Source organism: Poeciliopsis prolifica, unplaced genomic scaffold, assembly GCF_027474105.1.
Source record: "Poeciliopsis prolifica strain line A6 unplaced genomic scaffold, Auburn_PproV2 SCAFFOLD067, whole genome shotgun sequence".
NCBI classification, from domain to species: Eukaryota; Metazoa; Chordata; class Actinopteri; order Cyprinodontiformes; family Poeciliidae; genus Poeciliopsis; species Poeciliopsis prolifica.
This window is the reverse complement of record NW_026562442.1, coordinates 1880983-1901913: the sequence shown is the minus strand read 5'-3', so window position 1 is coordinate 1901913 and position 20931 is coordinate 1880983. Positions and strand designations below refer to the sequence as shown.

Sequence of the window (20931 nt, the reverse complement as noted above, 5' to 3'; positions counted from 1 at the left end):
ACAGCCTAAAATATGCACCAGCACTAGCAAAGAGAATGTTTTAAATATCATACAAAAATAATAGTTTGGGTGTACGACATCTCAAGAATGATATAAAACAAGGTGAAGTATTCAACCTTTAATGTAGTTGCTTGCAGTAATGTTTGCTTAAGATCTTTGATTATGAAATCTGGTCCAACTTGTCTGTCATGACCTCTTTTCCAAACAAATGAGCTTTGTTATTGTGTTTTTCCCTCACATGAGGATAAAATGTTTTCTTTTAAGCCATCAAATGAGGATTTTTATTAAAATATGTTAATATAGTGGGGTAAACAATAAAAAAAAGTCAAATTAGTGAAGTACAGAAAGGACATATGATCAGATAAAACCCTAAAATCTGGTCTTTTTCCTGCAACCCTTTTCGGTGAGGACGTGGTGACAGAGTGAGATAATAGGAAATACAATTTCCTACATGGCTGCTTCTATTAAGGCTTTCAGAGAGAGAGCAGGAATTACAGAGGAATAACATAAAGGCGAAACGCATGACATTTAAATTTATCAACTTGTCGATGTTATAAATATTTAATTGCAGATGCATCCTTTGCTACAAATAACCAATCATACACTAAAAGAATGTTATTGCATAATAGGCTAAATGTTTATTTTCTTTTTTAAAAAATGACTGAATTATGTTTTTATTTTGATGACTTTGTAACTTCAGTAGGTTGAAACAATTAATCATGATTAATTGATATATTATGTCAACATTTCCTACAAAGGGCAAAGAAGAGGCAGAAAGGACACGCAGAAGAAGACATGCAGAAATCAGCAGCAGAAGAAAGACTCCTGAAGAGACACCGCTTGCTGCTATGGCAACATTACGTACTCCGGCGGCGAGTGCGCGCACGCTGGGCTCCGTGTCGATTTGGACACACAGGCTGCATTAGCCCGCAGCTGCTCGTGCTGCTGCAGCCTTTGGGGTGGGTGTGGGGGGGGGACGTTTAAAGGACGTGACGCTGTTTCTCCGGTGAGTAGCTAGACCCAGCTGGCTCGCTCTGAATAGTCGATGTATATCCAGCTTAGTCCGTCTCTCTGGTCGGTATGAACCCCCCCATCTAAAGCCAGTTATCTGCTGTTGAATGAATTTGCAGCGAGCGGCCAGACAAAGAAGTGAGCGGAGGGGCTTTCTCTAACCCCTGGTGACAGCAGGGCTCTGCAGAGATGAGGAGGGAGGGGAAGGGGGGGTAAGACGCCATATCTGTGTGAGGACCACCTGTCACTCAGGCCAATGACTGTGGCAACAAGCCCTGCGCAGTGCAACAAGGGAGGGAGGGGGCAGAAACCATGGCAACTCAAGCTGTCACAGCAACAGCACCCAGGAAAGCGAAGGGGAGGGCTTCCCGTCCCTTAAAGAGGCAGGACTCCCTCTGTGAGCAGATGACGTGTTTTTCTTTAGTCACACACCAACGTCTTGCTTCATTTATTTAACCAGAAAAGGCTACGGCGATGTCCTTGACGAGACTATAAGGAAACACGAAGGGGGGGGGGGGGGGCAACGGCAAGTTGCCATGGCGCCATGCAGCATTTCTGCTTCACTGACTTGAGCTCGCAGCCCTCACACGGGCAAACGTCACGTTAGAGCCGAGGACGAGAAGCAGACGGGTCACGATTGGAGCTGGAACAACCAAATAATGGCAAAAACGACCCGATCGTTTCAGCAAACAGCAGCAAGGTCCTGCTTTATTCAATATACAGCAACTGAGAGGCTATGAAGGTAAAAAAGGAGATAAAATAACTAGATGAAATGATTAATCGACATGAATCGATGACTGAAAGAATTGTCAACTAATGAAGTAATCTATTAATAGTTAACTGGAAAAAAAAAAGACCATATGCTGAAAGAACAACTCACTCAGATCAGTAACTAAGTCAGTTCTATACAGTACAATTGAATTAATTAATCAGATTAATTGTAATTAATCTTTAATTTTTTTGTTAATCCAAAAGAATAAACAGTTCAGCCTATATTGATGTTATATACTGCAAACAGGGCTGAGCTATTCACATGTTATTAAAAATATGTTTTTGCATTTTATTAAGTAAAGATATATTTTCTTGTCTACAAAAAAGGAACTGAATCATTTGCCTATTTGAATTTCTGTCTTATGTTATAATAGAAAATTGGTTAAATAAAAATTTGCAGAATGAGAAAATGTTTTCTATCTGATTAATCACCACTATGAAAGTTTCTCAGCATGAGACTGTGAGACTTCAGCCAGAGGCCTCTTCAGAGCCACTGCAAAACTGACTGCTACTGGAAATTCTTCTTCTCTTGAAGAACTTGAATGATGCGAGTTATGAGAAGGTTTAGTTTGTCTCTGGGATAAATCAAGGACTTCTGATTTTGAATTGATCGTTTTGTGTGAAGCGAAGATGAAGTTTCAGTGCCATTTCCACAAACACAGAGCAGATTCTGTTGCGTTTACTCACTCTGAGCCTGCAGCCATGTCCAGGTATGAGGTGTCTGCTGTGTCCACCCCTACTGGGATGACTATGCTCATGACGTTCTCTGCTGATCAGTTCTTGTCCTACTGAGTCCAGAGAAAGGGAGTCCGAAACACTGAGGCATGCCAGCCACAGCAGTCATTGCAGACATCTAAGTGCATCCACAAGGCCTGAAAACACAGAAAAACACAAGAAAAACAAATATATTTTATTGCAGAAAGGATGCTGCAAGGATGATTAAACTCGAACTTCCAGATCAGAGTGAAAACGGGGGTATTTCCAGGGTGCGCATCGGCTTGAGTCATTATTACAGAGAAAGGTTTGCCAGGATTTCCCCCTGTGACAAAGCTACGCGGATGAGGTTAGCGATGGGTGAAACGCAGCAGCAGAGCCGAACTGTCGGGATAGAAGAGGCTGCACTGTAAGAAAACTCCACAAAGGGGAGCAAGAGCACACCGCTCCACGAAGACGAGGAGGAAATGCAACACAGAGGCCATTTTTCCCCCTGTCTGACTCAAGAGGGCTGATCTATTCTGAGAACTCACCCAAACTTATTTAATCTGAGACGGCGACCAGTATGTTTTATTCACAGTGACCACAAACGTTAAAACAGGGAAACTACTACATCAGCTGTGAGAGATGGAGAGTAGAAAGGATGAAGGGTTTAAATTTCCACAATAAAGGTATTCATCCAAACGGTTAATCGATTATTTAATTAATCAACATCAAATTTGGTAATTGGTTAATTGTTAACTGAAGTATAAAGACTCAAAAAATAGACAGTTTGATATCAACAGAGAGTAGTAACATTTTTAGTTTGTTCACAAAGTATAACTTTACTAATATCTGTGTAGATACTTAGTAACATATCGAATAAATATCTGGCATATACTATTTATTCATTTAGCAAATCTGGTGAACTGACAACATACTTTATTCACAAATAAAAGTTAAACATCTGGGTAAATATTTAGTAAAATACCAAAATATTTAGAAATTTCTATTTATCTACTAGACAGAAAACATTTTGGTAAACCTGATCTACTTGGAACATATTTATTTAAAAAAAAAATGCCTGAAGCTTCACCTGGATCAAATTCTGTAAAATCTCCTTTTAAGTTAATTGGTTAATGCAAAAATATTGTCAATTAATCCATAAATGATGAAGCATTCTCTAAATTAATATGTTATTGCATATTAGACAATAAGATGTTAATTTTTTAATCTATAAAAGGAAATGTGTGTTTTTTATGCATTTATAATGTTGTATGAAAAACTTAAGTGATTAAATAAAAAATTTGCAGAATGTGCCAATTTTTTTCTGATTAATTGTTTGAATGATTGATGAGTAAAATAATTTAAATCGTGATTTTTGTGTTTGATGTGAACCCAGGCAGCACCATGTGTGTCAGTGTGGCTGCCCCTGATGCACACAGCTCTGTTGATAAGCAGGATTAGAGGGAGGGACAGAAGCTGAGACAAAATAGGCTGGAGGTCACACCTCCGCCTGCTCAAGCAAACTGTGACCAAACAAAGGCTCAGATCCCGTCTCAGGGAGCATGTACACGGTGAGAGGGGTTACAAACCAGGAACGTCTGCTTGCCCCTGCATGCCTATTGGGTAATGAGATGGAGGAATGCAGCTAATCACTCACTGTAAGGGGAAAAATGCCACAAAAGCATGTCAGGAAGAGTTTATCCACAGGGTGACTTTCAAGAAATCAAAAACACAAAACTCAAAAAGTTTAATCGTCGCAAAAGTCGAGAAAATTCAGGTGGAAGTGAACAAAAATCAAAATCAGAAATGTTTCAGCAGCTGTCAACTCCATACCATTGTAAAACAATTGATTCTGATTAATTGCTAACTGGATTAATTGTCAATTAATTCAGTAATCAATTAATCGCTAACTGAAGTATTCAGACTGGACAGAGAACTTTGTGAAAACACAGCTATAACCTAACGAGGCATTTTAGCTTCATCCAGTTCAGATTCAGTAAAATTTTGCGAATTATTAATCTGTTAATCCAGAAGATATTCATCAGATTATTCCTGCACTGTACAAATACTACGTCAAGAAGAAAGGGCTTAACTTTCCACATGTTGGTATTAGAAGTACTTTTTTATCTGCAGATGCATCCTTCGCTAAAACTGATCAAGCGTTTACTAAAGAAATGCTGTAATTACATTTTAGACAGCAACATGTTTATTTTCTTATTCTAAACAGAAATTTAATTAGTCATTTGTATTTTTATGCATTTCTAATACTGTTAAAAAAAAGGGTGGCATGGTTAAATGAAAAATCAGCAAAATATGAGAATTATTTGTACGATTAATCAATTAATCGTGAGCAGAATTAAAATTAATAATTTGATTAATCACTAGCTGCAGTTTTGTGCTGCAGTGAATGATAACGTGGATATGTGGGATATTTCTGTATATATAACTCAGAAAAAAACTATTATGCAAGTAAAGACAGAAATATACAATAAACAGAAACTTTCTCCACTGTAGTTTCTAGGTTAAAATGTCACATTACTACTTTCCTGGAGATACATCGCCAGTGTTTGAGTTTATCTGTCATTATCATTAAACACAGAATCAGCAACAATAGTTGGATGGAGAGAAAGATGGACAGAAAGTTAAATAAATGTATATATTGATAGATATTTGGATGGTTGGAATCGTGGAGAATTTAAAACAGAAGAAAAAAAATCAAATAGAAACAGCCTTGATAGTCTTGAAAAGACAATAAAGACTGCATCAGATGTGAAGGTTCACACACAAAAAAGTAATTAAAGTGATTAAAAGATTACAGCAGAAGATACTGTGCAGTTATTAGAAATATAAGACTCACAATCCAACTGAGTCGGATCACTTTTCCAAAAATGTACTTCCACTGTAACGCATTTCCATCTCTGGAAATATTAATATTATCCATTCTGTTCTCTTTTTCCACACCACTAAATGAAATCACACACTTTTCCAGAGCGTCATTGTATTTCCATTCCTGTGTTTTCATTTGGACTCAGACGTTTACAAAAAGCAAAATAACAGATACGATTATCATATCGATGTTTATTTGCCTCAAGTAGGCTTGTTTGTGTTTCTTTTCTGCAAAAATCTGCATAGAAAGTTGAGCCTGGAACTTCTCAAACATTCTTCAGTGCGCGAAGCTTTTAAAGCAAAGCACAAACAGAGCCTGACTGACACAAAAAAAAGAAAAACAAAGTACAGAGCAGCCACATTCCTGAGTAAATCTGAGCCGAACTGCGTCTGCTCCTCCTACTTCCTCTAGGAGGACTGCCCATCACCTCAGAGAAATGCAGCCAGAATGGGGAAAAAAGGCGAAGAGCCCCCTCCTCCGCCTGGTCACCCCGCCCAGACGGATTCCTCTCCCTCCTCTATGCACTTCCTAAATAAACCTGAAACAGTAATGCAGAACAGAGGGGAAGGGGAGTGTCGCAGACAGTTGCAACAGGGACCTTTTAAAGCCACCTTCGGCTGAATCCGCCTCTGTAATGGGGAGGCGGGATGCAGAGGGGAGCGAACAGGCATAAGAGGGCGGCGAAAACAGGAAAACAAAGAAACAAACCATTTGTAAAAGAAGCAACAAGATGGAAGTGGTTTACACGTTCGTCCACCTTTCTGTTTTCATTTGCTCGCTAAATGAATCGAGGAGCTTTAGAAATCACCAGAGCTCGTCGATGAGGCGGAGGGGGAGGTGATGCTGCGCAGGCAAAACCGGGGACGACTCTGGCTGGCGGACTGGACCGCCACTCCCCCCGTTCAGCCACATCAACCTTTCCATTTAGGACAAATCTGGACCAAAATCAGATTAAAATTTTTAAAAATTAAAAACTCTAAATATACTTTAAATTTGGGCTAAACCTAATGATTATTTTACTAATCAATTAATAGATTATGCCAATAATTAATTGGATAAAACAAAATGGCCACTTAAGCTTATTCTGTACATGAGATATGTACTGAAAGATGCAAATAAATAATTGTAGTGTTTGCAACCTATGATACTGCCATGAAAATTTTTATAATTCTTGAGAAAGTACGGAAGAAGATTAGTGCCAGTAAGAAAAATAGTTATTTTTCTCAGAATTCTGACTTTTGATTTTAGAAGATTAAAAAAGTCGGAATTTTGAGAAAAAAGTCGGAATTCTGAGAAAAAAAGTCGGAATTCTGAGGGAAAAAAAGTCAGGATTCTTTTTTTCCCCAGTGGCCCTAATCCTATTCTGTATGAAAGTGACAGTTTTGTGCCATATTTTTTCTCCTTTTCTGTGTGTGAATTAATGATTACGTTTGTGAAGCCGAGTGAAACTGATCAAGGTCTGGCCTTCATTTTCACCGTTACATCTGCCTCGCCTCTTCATCAACAGAGTTGCCCACGGCGACCGGGGTTTCCATCTGCACTCCAACTCTGCTTTATGAGAAAGATAAATGTGCTGCTTCATGTTTGAAGCAAGAGTTTGAAATAAGAGGCTTCTTATTAAGCCACTGTAAATTAAACAAATGGTGCAGCAGAAGGAGTTTAAATGTTTTACAAGAGGCTCTGCTTTGTTAAGACATTTTTATGTTTATCATTTAAATTACGTTGAGAGAACATGCTAAAATTCAGATTTTTAACCACGTCTTATTAATTTAGTTTCTTAAATACCTTGTATAAAGTTATTTCTGTGAACTGTAGCAGTGTTTTTTAGTTTCTGTGTATCAGTTATGTACTAGATTATTGATGCTAAGCTAACGGTGGGAGCTAATACATGTCTTCTATTGTTTTATTGATGGTAAATAATTGTACTTGTGCAGCATTTTGTCAAGTCCAGAGGTCCCCAAAGCCCTTTAAACCACATTCAGTCATTCATGCACACATTCATTCGCTGATAGTAGCAAGCTACTGGAGCAGAAACAACAACAAAAAAACAAAACAAAAGCAAAAGATAATTAGCAGTTTATTGTTATTTTACTTTAGTAATTAACTCTGTCCTCCACTTTGTGACATTGAACTGCGCATTGCGTTTGTTATGCATTACTTTGTGTTGTACATTATAAAATCATCTTCAAAATACATTTAAGTTGTGGCTGTAAGATACAACAGAGTATCTGGCACATATTTATAAAAATAAAGAATAAATTTACGAGAATAAAACTGAGAATAGAATCAAAATAATGAGAATAAAATCATAACATTTTGAGAATAATGTCAATATTGGCAGAATTATGTCATATTACCAGTATCAAAATCACAACATTGTTCTTCTTGTACTATTTTGATTTTATCCTCCGTTTTATTTAATTATGTGAGCGTGGCCCAATAGTATGACAAAATATTTTGTAATTTTGAGCCCTAACAAAGTTATTTAAAATAGAATACTTCTCATCGGGTCAGTTTCTGAGTGACGATGCTCTGAATAAAGACTTCCTTTAAACCTATTCAGTTTATCAGAAACTAGTTACATTCACTTAATCACATTTTCTTGAATAACTTTTGTGGGGAAAAAATTAAGCTGAGGAATATTTTAACTCTACTTAGGTAATTTTATTATGAACCATTTCTAATCTTACTTGAGTAAAATTTCTGGATTCTCCACCCACTGAATGAAAAACGAGCATGTTTTTATCAAAAATTCACCAGAAACAGACACACCTGCAGTTTTTGTTAAAGTTTCACAATTTTTTATTGAAAGAAACTGATCTGGAAACATTTTGTTTTGTCTGATTTTATTACTTATATGAATTATTGTAATTTTGATCCTTAAAATACCAAAATTTCTAGAGACGTACAATATATCGGTACCAAAGTCGGCATTGAATCATATTAGTGATCTTTTTTAATATATCGATATCGACCAGCTAATTAAAACTGGGCCAATATGAACAACCGATATTCATTTTAATCCGTTTCTGGTATTTTCTTCCTCTAAGGTACAGCCATAATATATCAGCCCAAAATTGTGCATCCCTAAAGTTTCTACTTAACTAGATATTTTGGTCCGTCTGATGATGTAATATTAAAATATTAAATAATCGATCATTTGATCAGTTACTCAGGACTTGAGTAGACATTTTACCAAACAGCTTTTAACTCTTACTTGAGTTTGCATACCTACTTTTATTTCTACTTGAATAAAAATATGCTTAAATATCGACTCTTTTTCAGTACAATTTCTGGCTACTCTACCCACCTGTGAACCTTTTAAAACTGAGTAGTGTGGATTACATTAAATATATCATCATAATTAAACCTGTGAGGTTTTATAAGTCTTTGTTGACTCGATTTTGAGGGCTGTTGTCATTAGAGGAGAACATGGAGCCATTGCCGGGCTCCAACATTTGGAGAATGCACGGCACTACTTGCTAAAATCTGAGCTGTGTGCACAGAAGAGGGGAGGAGAAAAACAACAGTAACCACCTCTCAGGATGCATTACAACAGTGATCACTGATCAATTTTTACGCCTGTTACATCAACACTTCTTTCTTTCTTTTCTCAATGCCAGTGAAACGTCACTGCAGCAACAGGAAGGTTAAAAAAAAAAGCCGGAATCTGTTATGGCCAAGCTAGCAGCACAACAACAGGTCACCTGAGCCCCGGCTCCTCTTCCCAGCTGGGAGGCCATGTGACTCTGTGGGTCTCTGGGGTCTGGGCACCACACACGAGACCACCAGAGACCAGGGAAACAGCGACCCAGGTTAGTCCCACATGGTGAGGGGAGTCTACACACACAGAAAGGCGTTACTGTTTCAGAGAGAAGCATTTACTGCAGGGGTGGGGTGAAATGGTTGAGCTGAAAACAAACTTTTATGCCTTTTTTAATTTATGTGTGGAAAATTAAACAATTTAAATTTTATTGAAATTTACAAAATGTTTGAATAGATTTTTGTAGAAAACAGCAGATACAAAACAAAGCTATCTATTCCTTCTATCCCTTTAATTATATTTCATTTAATTAGATTGGCTCTAATACACCTTTGTAGTCAATAATTTATTTTTTATACACCATTATTTTTATTTGACCTTTATTTATACAGCTTGTCTCATTGAGATCTCATTTTGTTTTCATTTTTTTAATTAAATAAAACAATAAACTTTACTATTTTACTGCATCTTTTTTCTTACTTTTTATCGTCTCTTTCAGACGTTATCTGTAAAAGCAAATGCCTTAAAAGATGAAAAAGTGTACATCGGCATCAACCAACAGAACTGAGGTGGGGGGGCCGCCAAAAATCCACCAGAGGGCCACAAATGGCCCCCCGAGTCACACTTTGGACACCGCTGGTTTATCGTCTGAGTTGAGACAAAACATAAAAGCTTTTGGATTGCATTTATCGGTTTTATCAATAAGTCAATAGAGAATCAGATGTCAGCTTTGTCTCATTTCTTCATCTTTTTCTCCAATCAATTAAAGGTAAAGAAAAAGAAGAGGAGGAGGAAGAGGAGCAGCTTCCTGCTTACAGGCAGGCAGGCTTTTTGATACTATGAGCTTCTTAGAGTGCAGCTAAGCTTAAAGGAGGCTGTGTCATCTGAGACTGCCATGAATCCACATCACCCGCTCTGTCGCTATGACAAGAGAGCCACCACGCCTCCGCTCGCCGTCTTTGTTAACACAACAAACAAAACACACACACACCGCATCATGCACATGGCCATCAGACTCACTTTAATCCATCCAGGTACTCATCACTACCTGTGCTGCCATAAAGCAAAAGGAGCAACAAGAGTTCAAACAGAGAGAAATGTTTCGGGATGTTGTGTGTTAAAGGGCAGCGTATCATCAGACACGAAGCAGTAACCACTTAACTTTATTAAATGACTTGAAACTGACTCTGACTTCGCTGCTTATTACGTTTTTGTTGTTCCTGCTTCTGTTTCAGACGTAATGTTGGCAACTTATGTTGAAAAGCATCAGCAGGTTGATTACATCCGAAAACCTGGTTGTGTTTAATGCTGACGCCACAACATCCAGGTATTAAGGCTGAAACGATTAATCGTGATTAATCAGTTGTTGAAATAATTGTCAGCTAATTTAGCAAACTATTAATTGCTAATTGCCATTTACAGATCACAAAAATGTCAATTTGGTGAAAGAAAGAGCAGTGATTAACTAAAAACTGTACAAATATAAAAATTTTATATTTAAGATTAAAAAAAACCTGCTCTATATGAACACTTCAATATTTGTAGATTAATTGACTAATTTTTGCATTAACCGATTAACAATTAGATAATCAAAAGATGCTTAATAAAGTAATTAATTTTTACATAATCTGAACCAGGTAAAATGATCCATTATTGCATTTTGGGCAGTAAAACATTCATATTCTTATTTTAAAAGGAAAATAATTGTTTATTTATATTTTTATGTATTTCAAATAATTCTGGTGAAATTAAAAATCTGCAGAATGTGGCAAATTATTTTTGTCCGATTAATGTCTTGAATAATAGATTATTTAAATAATCGCTGGTTGCAAAAAGATGAAGTTGCAGGAGTCGAACAGGTAAACAGGCAGCCTGAAACTCCACTGAGTTTTTTATTACGGTGTGTAAATAAGATTTCACAGAGCGGCTATGTTACTTTTTATGAATGAACTCGTATAAATGTATGTTTACAAACTCCAACTTGAGTTCTAATCATCACATGCAGGCAGTGGCCAGTCTGAGACAAAATATGGCTTTTTACTAAAATAAAACATGAAAAACACATATAAACAAGATATAATTGCTTTCATTTTCAACAAAATATTTTATTTTTACTTGTCATTTTCATTTGCACAAAATGTGCAAAGATATTTTTGATATGATACTTTTAACTTAAAAATTTTATTTTAAATTGAGCATCTTGTCTGTTTCCTGTATGTCATGCTGTTGCCACCCAACAATTTCTCAATTCTGGGATCAATAAAGTACATATTATTCTAAATAAAATGCATATTTTCAGTTGTAATCTATAGCTTTTAGCGTTTCATATGTTTAATTCAATAAGCAGACTTTATAAACTATAATAAAGTCCGTGATTATGCATGGTTGCCACTGACAGCAGCAGAGAAAACTAAATATTACTACAGGAAATTTGTACAGTTCTTAATTTATTTGCAAATGCACACACAACATTTAGCAGATAAGACACTGCATATTAAACATATCAGATTACTGATCACTGGAGATATGTATTCACAAAAAGGCTTAAGTAAGATATCAGGTGAAGTCATCTAACACTACAGAAGATGACAAGCAGCTTAATGAAGAAAACAAACCGCAACTGATTACATAGAAGCAATTATTATGGATTATTCCTGACAGATGATTTTTCCCTACAATATCATCCAACTAAAAACATCACATTACATGAATTAATGCCAAGAATAACACACAAAAATGACGCAACACGTTTAGTAATTTGGTTTGAGTTGGATTTAGTGTCTTTTCCACGTTATTTCCTCCTGAACTGAAATAAATAATCATGTGTTGTGCAGTTGCCTTTCTGCTAGTGTGTCGGCGCTGCAGTCAGTCCTGCCGATAGGGGTGTGGAGAGGGTACAACGTTGCTATTATGTTACCACAACACCCTGGTGCATGTCGCCATTTTCAGAGCGCCTTTCTGAGGACGGCGTGTAGCCAGGGGAGCCTCGCCGTGGGAAGAAAAATCCCCCCAAGAATGCGTTCAATCAACTCTCACACACTCTGCTCCAAGTGTCACTCTCTCGGTACAGTTTCTGTGTTGTTAACCGCCTAGAGCTGTTGTGAATCCGTCGAAACGCACGGCCAGTTAACGCAAGGCCCATGATGATGATTATTATTAGTACTATATTATTAGCCTCTTGAAATCTGGTGTTTAACGGGTTTTCTGTCGGTACAACGGCGACCAAAGCAACAAAAAAGTATTTTTCTAGTCCATTAAGCGAAAAGAATGTCGAGGTAAAAACGGAAATATTCGGTCGTTGGGGCCATAACGCAACAAACGAGCTAACGGAAGCTAACAGCATAATGCGTAGACAGGAGTGGATTAATGCTTGGGTCGTCAGAGACAGGAAAGGCCGACGACATCAGCAAGCAGGCTACCAAAGCCAACTGAACATTATATGCCGTAATCAGTGCCAGGGCGTGCAGAAAAGAAGCGGCAGGGCACAGGATGACTAAGAGAGATGCTTATTGAGAACCTAAATGCAATATCCCCTCCCCCATGGCTGCAGCGTTTGATCCCAACACACACCAACTCTAAAATAAGTCACTAAGACCTCGATCTGAGCTCCAAAGTAGCAAAATATCCGTTTTCTATAACGCGTTTGCTTGAGCTTTTATTTATCCTGCTTCGACTATGAATCCAAAACTAAGGAGGGACTGTAATGCAACGCCGAGCATTTAAGGTATTTCAACAACTGGCTTTGCTCTAAGTTGCCTGGGACATAAACTAAACATATCGGTTTATCTAAAGGCTCATTGTTCTCCGGATTTGAGCGGTGGTTTTGTGTAGTTTTTTCTGAACGGAAATGATACTGTAAGGCGAGGCAACTCCAAAAAGCAGCACTTAGTAAGTTCTGTAAATACCAACAGTACATTTGTAACATAATAAAGCGAGCAAGCGCGTTTGTTGACAGGTTTTTATCAAATGTAGAGCAATATAACGGCATGGTAATAAAGGGTGTTGCACTCTGTAGTGTAAGGGATCACAACATGGCTGCAAGATTGCTCTATATATCAAATAAATAATCTGCATTGAGGTAATTAATTCTGTGCAATTAAAATCAAATGAAGGTTAAGATCGGATGTTAGATGTAATCAGATTGGGTTATTTGAAAATATGGCAGACGAAAATCCAGCGAGTTAATTTAGTATGCAAGTGAGGTGGAGATTTCCACTAAAACGCGTTCGGTCAATGGGGTTATAGACTCTGGCATTGCCCATATTTAATGTATGTACACAAACGCGAAAAACTATGCGCAATATGGCCCGCAGTGTCAGCATGTCAAACTAAAACACCCGAGTGACTCCCACTTCACATCTGTTCATGTGTGGCCGCTGATCGGAAAGCATCCGATGGGTTTTCCAACAGACATTCTTTAGTGTTAATGTTCTCAATGGAGAGTTTTGATTGTGGACAGATCAATGTAATGTAGCGTTTTCATGTTACGTTACTCCAAATTAGTACTATTAACCCTGCTCTAACGTTGCAAACGCTTGCCATTGTAATCTGTTTATGACTTCTACATACCATTTACTCTTTTTACGGGAGGTGTAATGCATTACTTGGCTGTAAATGAGAAGTCAAAGCCTTATTCGGTTTGTGTCAAGCTAATTTGAGATAGTAGCATGCGCTAGTTAGCAAGTGGTCAGTTGGCTTGACAACTTTATGATTTTAGTATACATTTATGTTCTTTTATAAGACTTTTAAGGGTTTGCTCACCATAAAACAAGCGAAATAAACTTAGCGCTTAGATACTCTGATTTACTAAGGTTCAAGAGCAAGTTAGCAGGCTACTCTCAGCTGATATGTTAGCAGGTAACACCATGCTAGCTAACTATAGACAACAATACACGTTCAGGCTTCATTTAACATTAATCTAGAATCGCCACATAATACAGTTAACCTACCTTTTTAAGTCCACTCTGGAGGCTTTGAATAGCGAATATGGGGACCTGGGTGAGACCCCAGTCGCAGCTTCCACAACCAAAACAATACTTCAGTACACACACTGCGGATTCCTAGCCTAGGTTTAAAATGTTTGTATTCAGACGTGTTCTCTCAAGGTTCCTTTTCCTGTTTCTGAAGAAAATGCGCGCCAGTTGTTTTACGTTGGGGCTCCTCAAATGTAGCGAAAAATGGACTCGAAACCGTTAGAAAAAGCCTTAGAGCCCCAGTCAACGGCGACTTTTAGAAATTAGATCCCTTCAAAACCAGTCTCTTTTCCCTGTGCAAAAAATGGCGGCCCTGCCAGGACTCACGAGACTCCGCCTCCCCCACGATCGGGCTCCGCCTCCACATTCTGCGGGGCTACAGTCCCTGTTTGACAGGGGCGCCGTGATCGGTCTTCTCCTTGCGCGTTCACGAGAACGAGCCTTTAAAAAAAATCTCCAGGATGTCTTTCTGTTCAGCTACACCACTTCAAAATATTTTTTATGAAAACATTCAGTCTGTATTCATTTAGATAAATAGAGCTGCTGAGTAAATTATATTTGTACTGTTAACTTGCCTTTTGTAACTTTTTGTTCCCCAGCTTAGAAAATTTGAGCAAAAGCTGTTAATTATGTCAAAATGTTCAAAAAACAAATGAGGACAATAAACTTTTTTTCTTCAAAGATTAAAGTGTAAAAATATCATGACTTTGAAGGGTCAACAAAATGCAAAACCCATAACACAATAACAATAAGCCACAACACAACACCAAAAGCCACCACGCATGTCATGCTTGCACCTTTAATATGACTTGCTTTACAATATAACTTCCCTTTTAGCATGACTTCAGTTTTAGCATAACTTTCATTTTAGCGCAAGTTTAGTTTTAGAGTAACTTCCATTTCAGTACAACTTCAGCATGATTTCTCTTTTAGCTTAACCATGGTTTACATTTTAGAATAATTTCCATTTTAGCATAGCTTCTATAGTTGAATTGTGGACCATGAATTATGCAATAAAATTTGCATTTTTCACTTTAAATGTATGGTTATTGATGGCTTAAATCATAGACTCTAGAGTACTTTGTGTTGTTTTGAAACAGTCATTATCTCAGTGATAATCTTTTGGAAGTGAAGTCAGCTGTCGGAATGTTTTTATCAGGAGGTTTTGTTTAAACCAATTAACTGCTTCCTCTACTGCTTCATATTTTCCCCTCCAAGGATGGAAAGAACAGAATAATAAAACAAAATCCTGCACTTTTCTTGAGAACTTGGGTTTAGTGAAGACTCACCTCACAAGTTCATAAATAAAAATGTGATACGCATGTGAATCTACGATTTCCCCCCCCCCACCACATAAAATAAATAAAAAGACAAAATAAGGTATTTTTTCTTATAAATTTGAGATTCATTCCTACTATTTCTATTTTCACACATTTTACCTGTTCTATATTATGCATATTAATATATTTTTACAGTATTTATTGCGGTAGACTTTTATGAAACAATACTAGGATTGAATTTAGTAGTAGCAGGCTTGTAAAGGATCACCCAAATCCATAACAACTCAGCAGAAGGCTAAGCTGTTATGTAACCTCCTTAAACAAGAGCAGTGTTTTATGGGATAAAATTAAATTGTGAACAAATAGATAGACTCCACAAGAAAAAATTCACAAGAAACCATTCAACAAATCCACATGGAGTTGTTGCTAAAAAGAGAATGCCAGACTTGAAGTAAGTTTACATAGATAGGTCGCTATATTTTTATCCTACTAAGAGCTTAATTTGTTTTTTCAGTTGAACTGTGCGGGGGAAAAAAATAAATTCTCATTTTACATCACACAATTTGGTCTTTTAAATGGGTGTGTATAGTCTGAAGTCCACTGCGTGATCAGAAATCTAAAAATACATACATTTATTCAACTAAATTCAATGTAAACTGTGTATTACCAGTCCCTATTACTTAACATAAGGTTTCATAAAATAAAATCGCAGGGCACCTCTCTAAAGTAGTACTGTGTATGTAGAAATCCCTTTGACATCATATGTGTAGGGAGGATGTTCTCATCCTTTCCATTCGTCGACCCCCCCACCCTGAACTGCACCCACTGGCGCATGCGCCTTTTTGCGAGACAGCAGCAACTGCTGGTGCTCGCGCAAACTTTGAGGACGACGGCAGCAGTATAAAAGGTTCGGTCCGTTCTGCTCCGGTTTAAAAGTCGGAAATGTGCGGCCGTTGAGGACCCAGACATCACAGGTCGAATAACATGGAAAGAAGAACGCATTTTTTTTTCTCGATTGCCATCTTATTTCTTCTTTTGAAGATGATCTCGATTTCTTCACGTTAAGACTTGATGGTGGGATATAGGAATTGTGGTAGTCCCTTAAAAAGAAAAAGAAAGAAAGCGAGTGATGAAAACTGTCTTCTTTTTTCAGAAATGGTTGGTTTATGATGACATCATGCAGTTAGTATTTGTGGGCGGGCTCTGAGCTGAGAGGGGAGAGGGGCGCAACCGGAGATCACTAACGGCCAGGCGCCATTAGGTAACAATGTCACATTAATGTCCGTTTAGGAACAAAGCATTCATATGAATTACCTTTTAAAATAGCTATGTCGGTAACGTGTTGTGTCTACACAAAATATACGAGGTAGCTGTCAAATAATGAGAAGTAGCCTTTTTTTTAATTTGGTGAAGATGGATCTCGACCTAAAACAAGATGGCGTCCAGGTTTTTTTCTCCCCTTGTTAGGGCGGCGGCGCCGTGCGCGTTCTCGAAACAATGTTATTTCCTGTTTTCGTGCCCTGGATTGTTCTTAACCGAAAGACCTCAGACCGAGAGGTTGATCTTGAGTTTTTGACTTGACTTTTCAGGGTTTTTTTTTCTAAGCTGTGCTGGTGGAGAAGAAACATATTTTCTTTGACACAGGGAAAGTCCAATACACGACAGCAAACATTAAATCATCCCAGCAGTTCCAGATTAATGTTACACAAGCACCAAATTTCCCCCCTAACAGTGTTAAAGGTAACTGGAACACACCATATTTAATTTAAATATTAGTTTAACTTTAGCCCCATCTAGTGGAGAACATCAGTGATTACTGTTGGCAATGAAAATCTTGACTAGGTTTAATTAAATTGTTCAGTCCACATCCTGTTTAAACAGAAATAATAATAATAGTAAATTTTATTTTATTTTGACTGCTCCTTGATCAGGTGTAGTTTCTAATTTTTTTAATCTTGAAGCATCTTCAGGTCACTTCAAATGGATTAAGCTATTTTACTCACATTTCTAGATAGTAATGTTCCATAATAAGACAACCAAAATAATTACCTTAAGTAAGGGTTTGAAGTCAACAATTTATTTTGAACAATTAGTGACTCAATTATACAGAATAGATTTCCAGAATGCTGGGTTTATTACTCCCATATCCAGGACTGAATTTAGGAAGATGAGGGCCCTAACAAAGTTATGCCACTTACAATAGATTGCGATTTTATATATATATATAATATATATATATATATATATATATATATATATATATATATATATATATATATATATATATATATATATATATATATAAATAAAAAGTCAGGCCCATTTTTACAGGTTTGTTTCATCGCAATCATTAGGAATACACAACATAAAGAGGAGTAACTTTTTGCCAAAATAATTCAGAAATGTTGAGATAAATCTCAGAAATTTTCTACAATCAACAAGGAAGTTTTTGGGCTTGAAAAGTTGACAATTAACTAGAAAAGAGATTAATCTTTCCACAACAATAAACAGATATTTCTGAGTTTGAAAAGTAGAAGATTTACAAAGGAAAAAAAACTTTTCTTGACTTTCCCTTGTATACTTTTGTAGAATATAAAAAAAGTAAACTCAGAAATTGAAAAAAAAAAAATTATTTTTGCACTAAAATATTTTGACTTCTGGAGCTCAGAAATGTCCTTGTTGTTTCTAGAGAATTTCTCAAATTGTTCTCAAGATTTATAAGTTTTTTGGTAGAAATGTACCAATCCTTATTTACAATCTGCAAAGGCCCCAATAAGCCATCGCAGGCATTATATTTACATCCCAACATTGTGAGAAATAAGTTTTTACAGCAAACAAGGTGTTTTCACCTTGTTGACCGAAAGAGGGCGCTGTGTTAACTGAATCCACAAACGGTGACGTCAATTCCTCTCCAATCGGCGCTGACGTTGTTCCGAGGTCGTTTATTGACCAGACAGAGAAGGTGACTCCAGGAGCATTTCGTCCACATCTAACCCCTTACTGGCCGGGGTTTTAATATATTATCGATCATGTCTTCCTTTGGGAGAGTGTTCGGAGTCCTGAGGGCCGGAACCGCGCTGCTTAGGCACGGCCCAAGACGAATAACCAGCAGAAAGTAAGCTAGCTACAACATTAGCCTTGCCGCAGACTTATATGTTAGCATAAATCCGTACAGTATTTTGGTGCAGCCTGGTTGATTACAGTTGTGTAACGCGTGTTTTTCGGTTGTAGGGCAAGCGGCGGACCGCACATTGAGCCGCAGTACAGACAGTATCCACAGTTAACTAAGAAGCAGAAGTTGGAGTCGGAGTTTATCAGCGGGCTTATGTGGTTCTGGATCCTCTGGCACTGCTGGCATGACCCAGATGCGGTCCTGGTACGTGAGGCAGAATCAGCCTGAAATATATACTTTATAATTTAATCTTAACTGAGATCTTGATGTTTTTGTTTAGTTTTTTATGTGATCTTTTAAAAAATAAATTTATGGTAAATAAACTGATGTATTGTATTTGTTTCTATATTTTTGAGTGCAGACTTTACATCAGTCAATTTCGCTATTGCCTCTTCCTGTTAATATTATCATCGTCTTTAATCAGTATTTTAGTTGTGCAAACTAAACTGAAATAAAATAAAGGTGGTACTGCAGAACTGTTTTGATTACACCCAGAGGCGGTGTTATAAAATACAAATTTTATATTTTCTAGAAAGAATTTAGACATTTTTTAAGGTTATTTCAGTTATATCTCAAAATTGTATTTTTTAGGTTGAAATTAACTTTTTTTTCTCCATCCAAAATGGCAGTGACAAGCCGTCAGGCCACAGATTCAATGTTAACGCAGGGTTTTCCCCAGAAGACTTGCAAGAATTAAGTCAGCGGCTCCATGCTTGTGAAAGGGGGTGCTGCATAAATGATTGAGATTTTGCAGCTAAATCACATTTATTGAACTTATTTCAGGATATCAAATTTAACAAGATGCTAACTTCTGCCCAACTGAAGGCTTGGGGTCCAAATCCAGCCTGCCATAGCTTCTAATACACTCCAGAGGGACGCATAAATAAAAACTTTGTGCTTAAATATTTTATGAATCAAGTCCAAGCTGTTTTTACCTGCATATTGCTAAATTACATCAATTAGCCCTGCTAGTTTTTTATGGAAAGTAAAAAAATAAAATAAAATAAAAAATCCCTGCAGTTTTTGCACAAAATTATATTTGTGAATTGATTTAACATTTTCAGTAAAAATTGTCAAAAGCATTGACGATTATCTCCAACCTGCAGGTGACAGTATTTATTCTTCTATGCCTGTTCTGCCTCAGTTTCACTAAAATGTAAAATTATCTGGGTTTTTTCTTCTTCCAAAAACTACTTCGCAACATCATAGCTACTGTCATTTATAGCAATTTCTTGCAAATATTTAATTAGCTTTACAACAATCTGTGATTTTTTTTTTTTTTTAACTGTAAAAAATAAACAATTCTGAAATTCTGGAGGGACTAATCATTGTGAAAAGATGTTCAGTCTCTATTATTTTTTTAAAGATGTATTTTTTAAATACAGATATTTAGAATTTCAACAGTGATTAGTGAGTTTAATCAGTAGATTCTGGGACAATCAACCATTTAATTCTTAATCTTGATGACCCAAAATGAAAATGAATTGGACTCTAAATTATCACCTGAGTGGTTTGCCTAAAAAAAGTAATAAAAAAACTCACCTCATCCTGCCTGTTATGTTGATTTCCAAAGATGTAATCCTGCAGTGGATGGGAAAAAAATTCATGATTAAATTAAGTGGTTGTGAAAAGCTGAGGCCTTTCTCTGCTGCAATGTTTACAGACGGGGTTTCTGGCAACTGAATCAAGACGATTCTTAACTTTTTTCCAGGGTCACTTCCCATGGCCTGATGCCTCCAAGTGGACAGACGAAGAGCTCGGCATCCCGCCGGATGATGAGGAGTGAGGTGCTCCTCTTTGTTTTAAATTAACCTCAGTTTGATTCAGAAACTCCTTTCACTTATTTCTAAAGTAAATATTGCTTCCGCTGTTTATAAACAAGCGTATTTCTTTTGCAGATGACAAACTGAAATTATGTTTTGCGAGGAATCCTGCAGATGTTCTGGAGTCGTTGTACATATAATAAAGTTATCTTTAAGTTACACTTTTCTGTTGATTTTTTGTTTTATTTTAGAAAAAACAAGTTACTAATTAACAAAACTAGGAAACGTTTGGTTTAAAGAGTTGAAGTCTTAACTCTTGTTCTTATAAAAGCTGCTAAAGAAAGGAGACTTTTGAAAATAGACGGGAATATTTTCAAAATATTGTAGAAATTGTTCTCCCTCTTGTGATAAATACATTTTTGGAGTCAAGATTTTTACTTTAACTCAGATTTTCTCTCCAAAAGAGAGCTTTTATAAAACTGTGCCGTTCAAGAAATAAGACATAAAGGAGGAAGCCTTCAATTTGAATGTAGTTTAACAACAGGATTTAGAGTTTCGCCAACTCAAATTTACAGATTAAATTATAAATATAATTCAAGATCTATATCTCCA

General features: G+C 36.9%; 2 protein-coding genes across 12 annotated transcripts in view; one reads left to right on the top strand and one right to left on the bottom strand.

Annotated features, from left to right (window-relative positions):
• Nucleotides 1–20931, bottom strand: part of kmt2e (lysine (K)-specific methyltransferase 2E) — a 43528-nt gene that overhangs the window by 21893 nt on the left and 704 nt on the right. For 4 of the 10 annotated variants that reach the window (XM_055020441.1, XM_055020447.1, XM_055020449.1 and 1 more), the window contains exons 1-2: nt 14081–14577; nt 2470–2654 (exon numbers count right to left, since the gene is read on the bottom strand). In XM_055020441.1, coding sequence (XP_054876416.1) covers nt 2470–2540 — 71 coding nt within the window. In that variant the 5' untranslated portion in view covers nt 2541–2654; nt 14081–14577. Of the gene's footprint in view, nt 1–2469; nt 2655–9075; nt 9209–14080; nt 14578–20098; nt 20138–20931 lie in introns of those variants that run through there. The other 6 variants (XM_055020444.1, XM_055020442.1, XM_055020445.1 and 3 more) reach the window with 3 other exon arrangements.
• On the top strand, nt 18285–20538 carry ndufb2 (NADH:ubiquinone oxidoreductase subunit B2). Of its 2 annotated transcripts, XM_055020453.1 has the most exons (4): nt 18285–18499; nt 18616–18760; nt 20268–20343; nt 20455–20538. In XM_055020453.1, the coding sequence occupies exons 1-3, from the start codon at nt 18414–18416 to the stop codon at nt 20340–20342; spliced, it is 306 nt and encodes a 101-aa protein (XP_054876428.1). In that variant the 5' UTR covers nt 18285–18413; the 3' UTR covers nt 20343; nt 20455–20538. The 2 variants fall into 2 exon arrangements, with proteins under 2 accessions (XP_054876428.1, XP_054876429.1); XM_055020454.1 differs by having other exon boundaries at nt 20268–20538.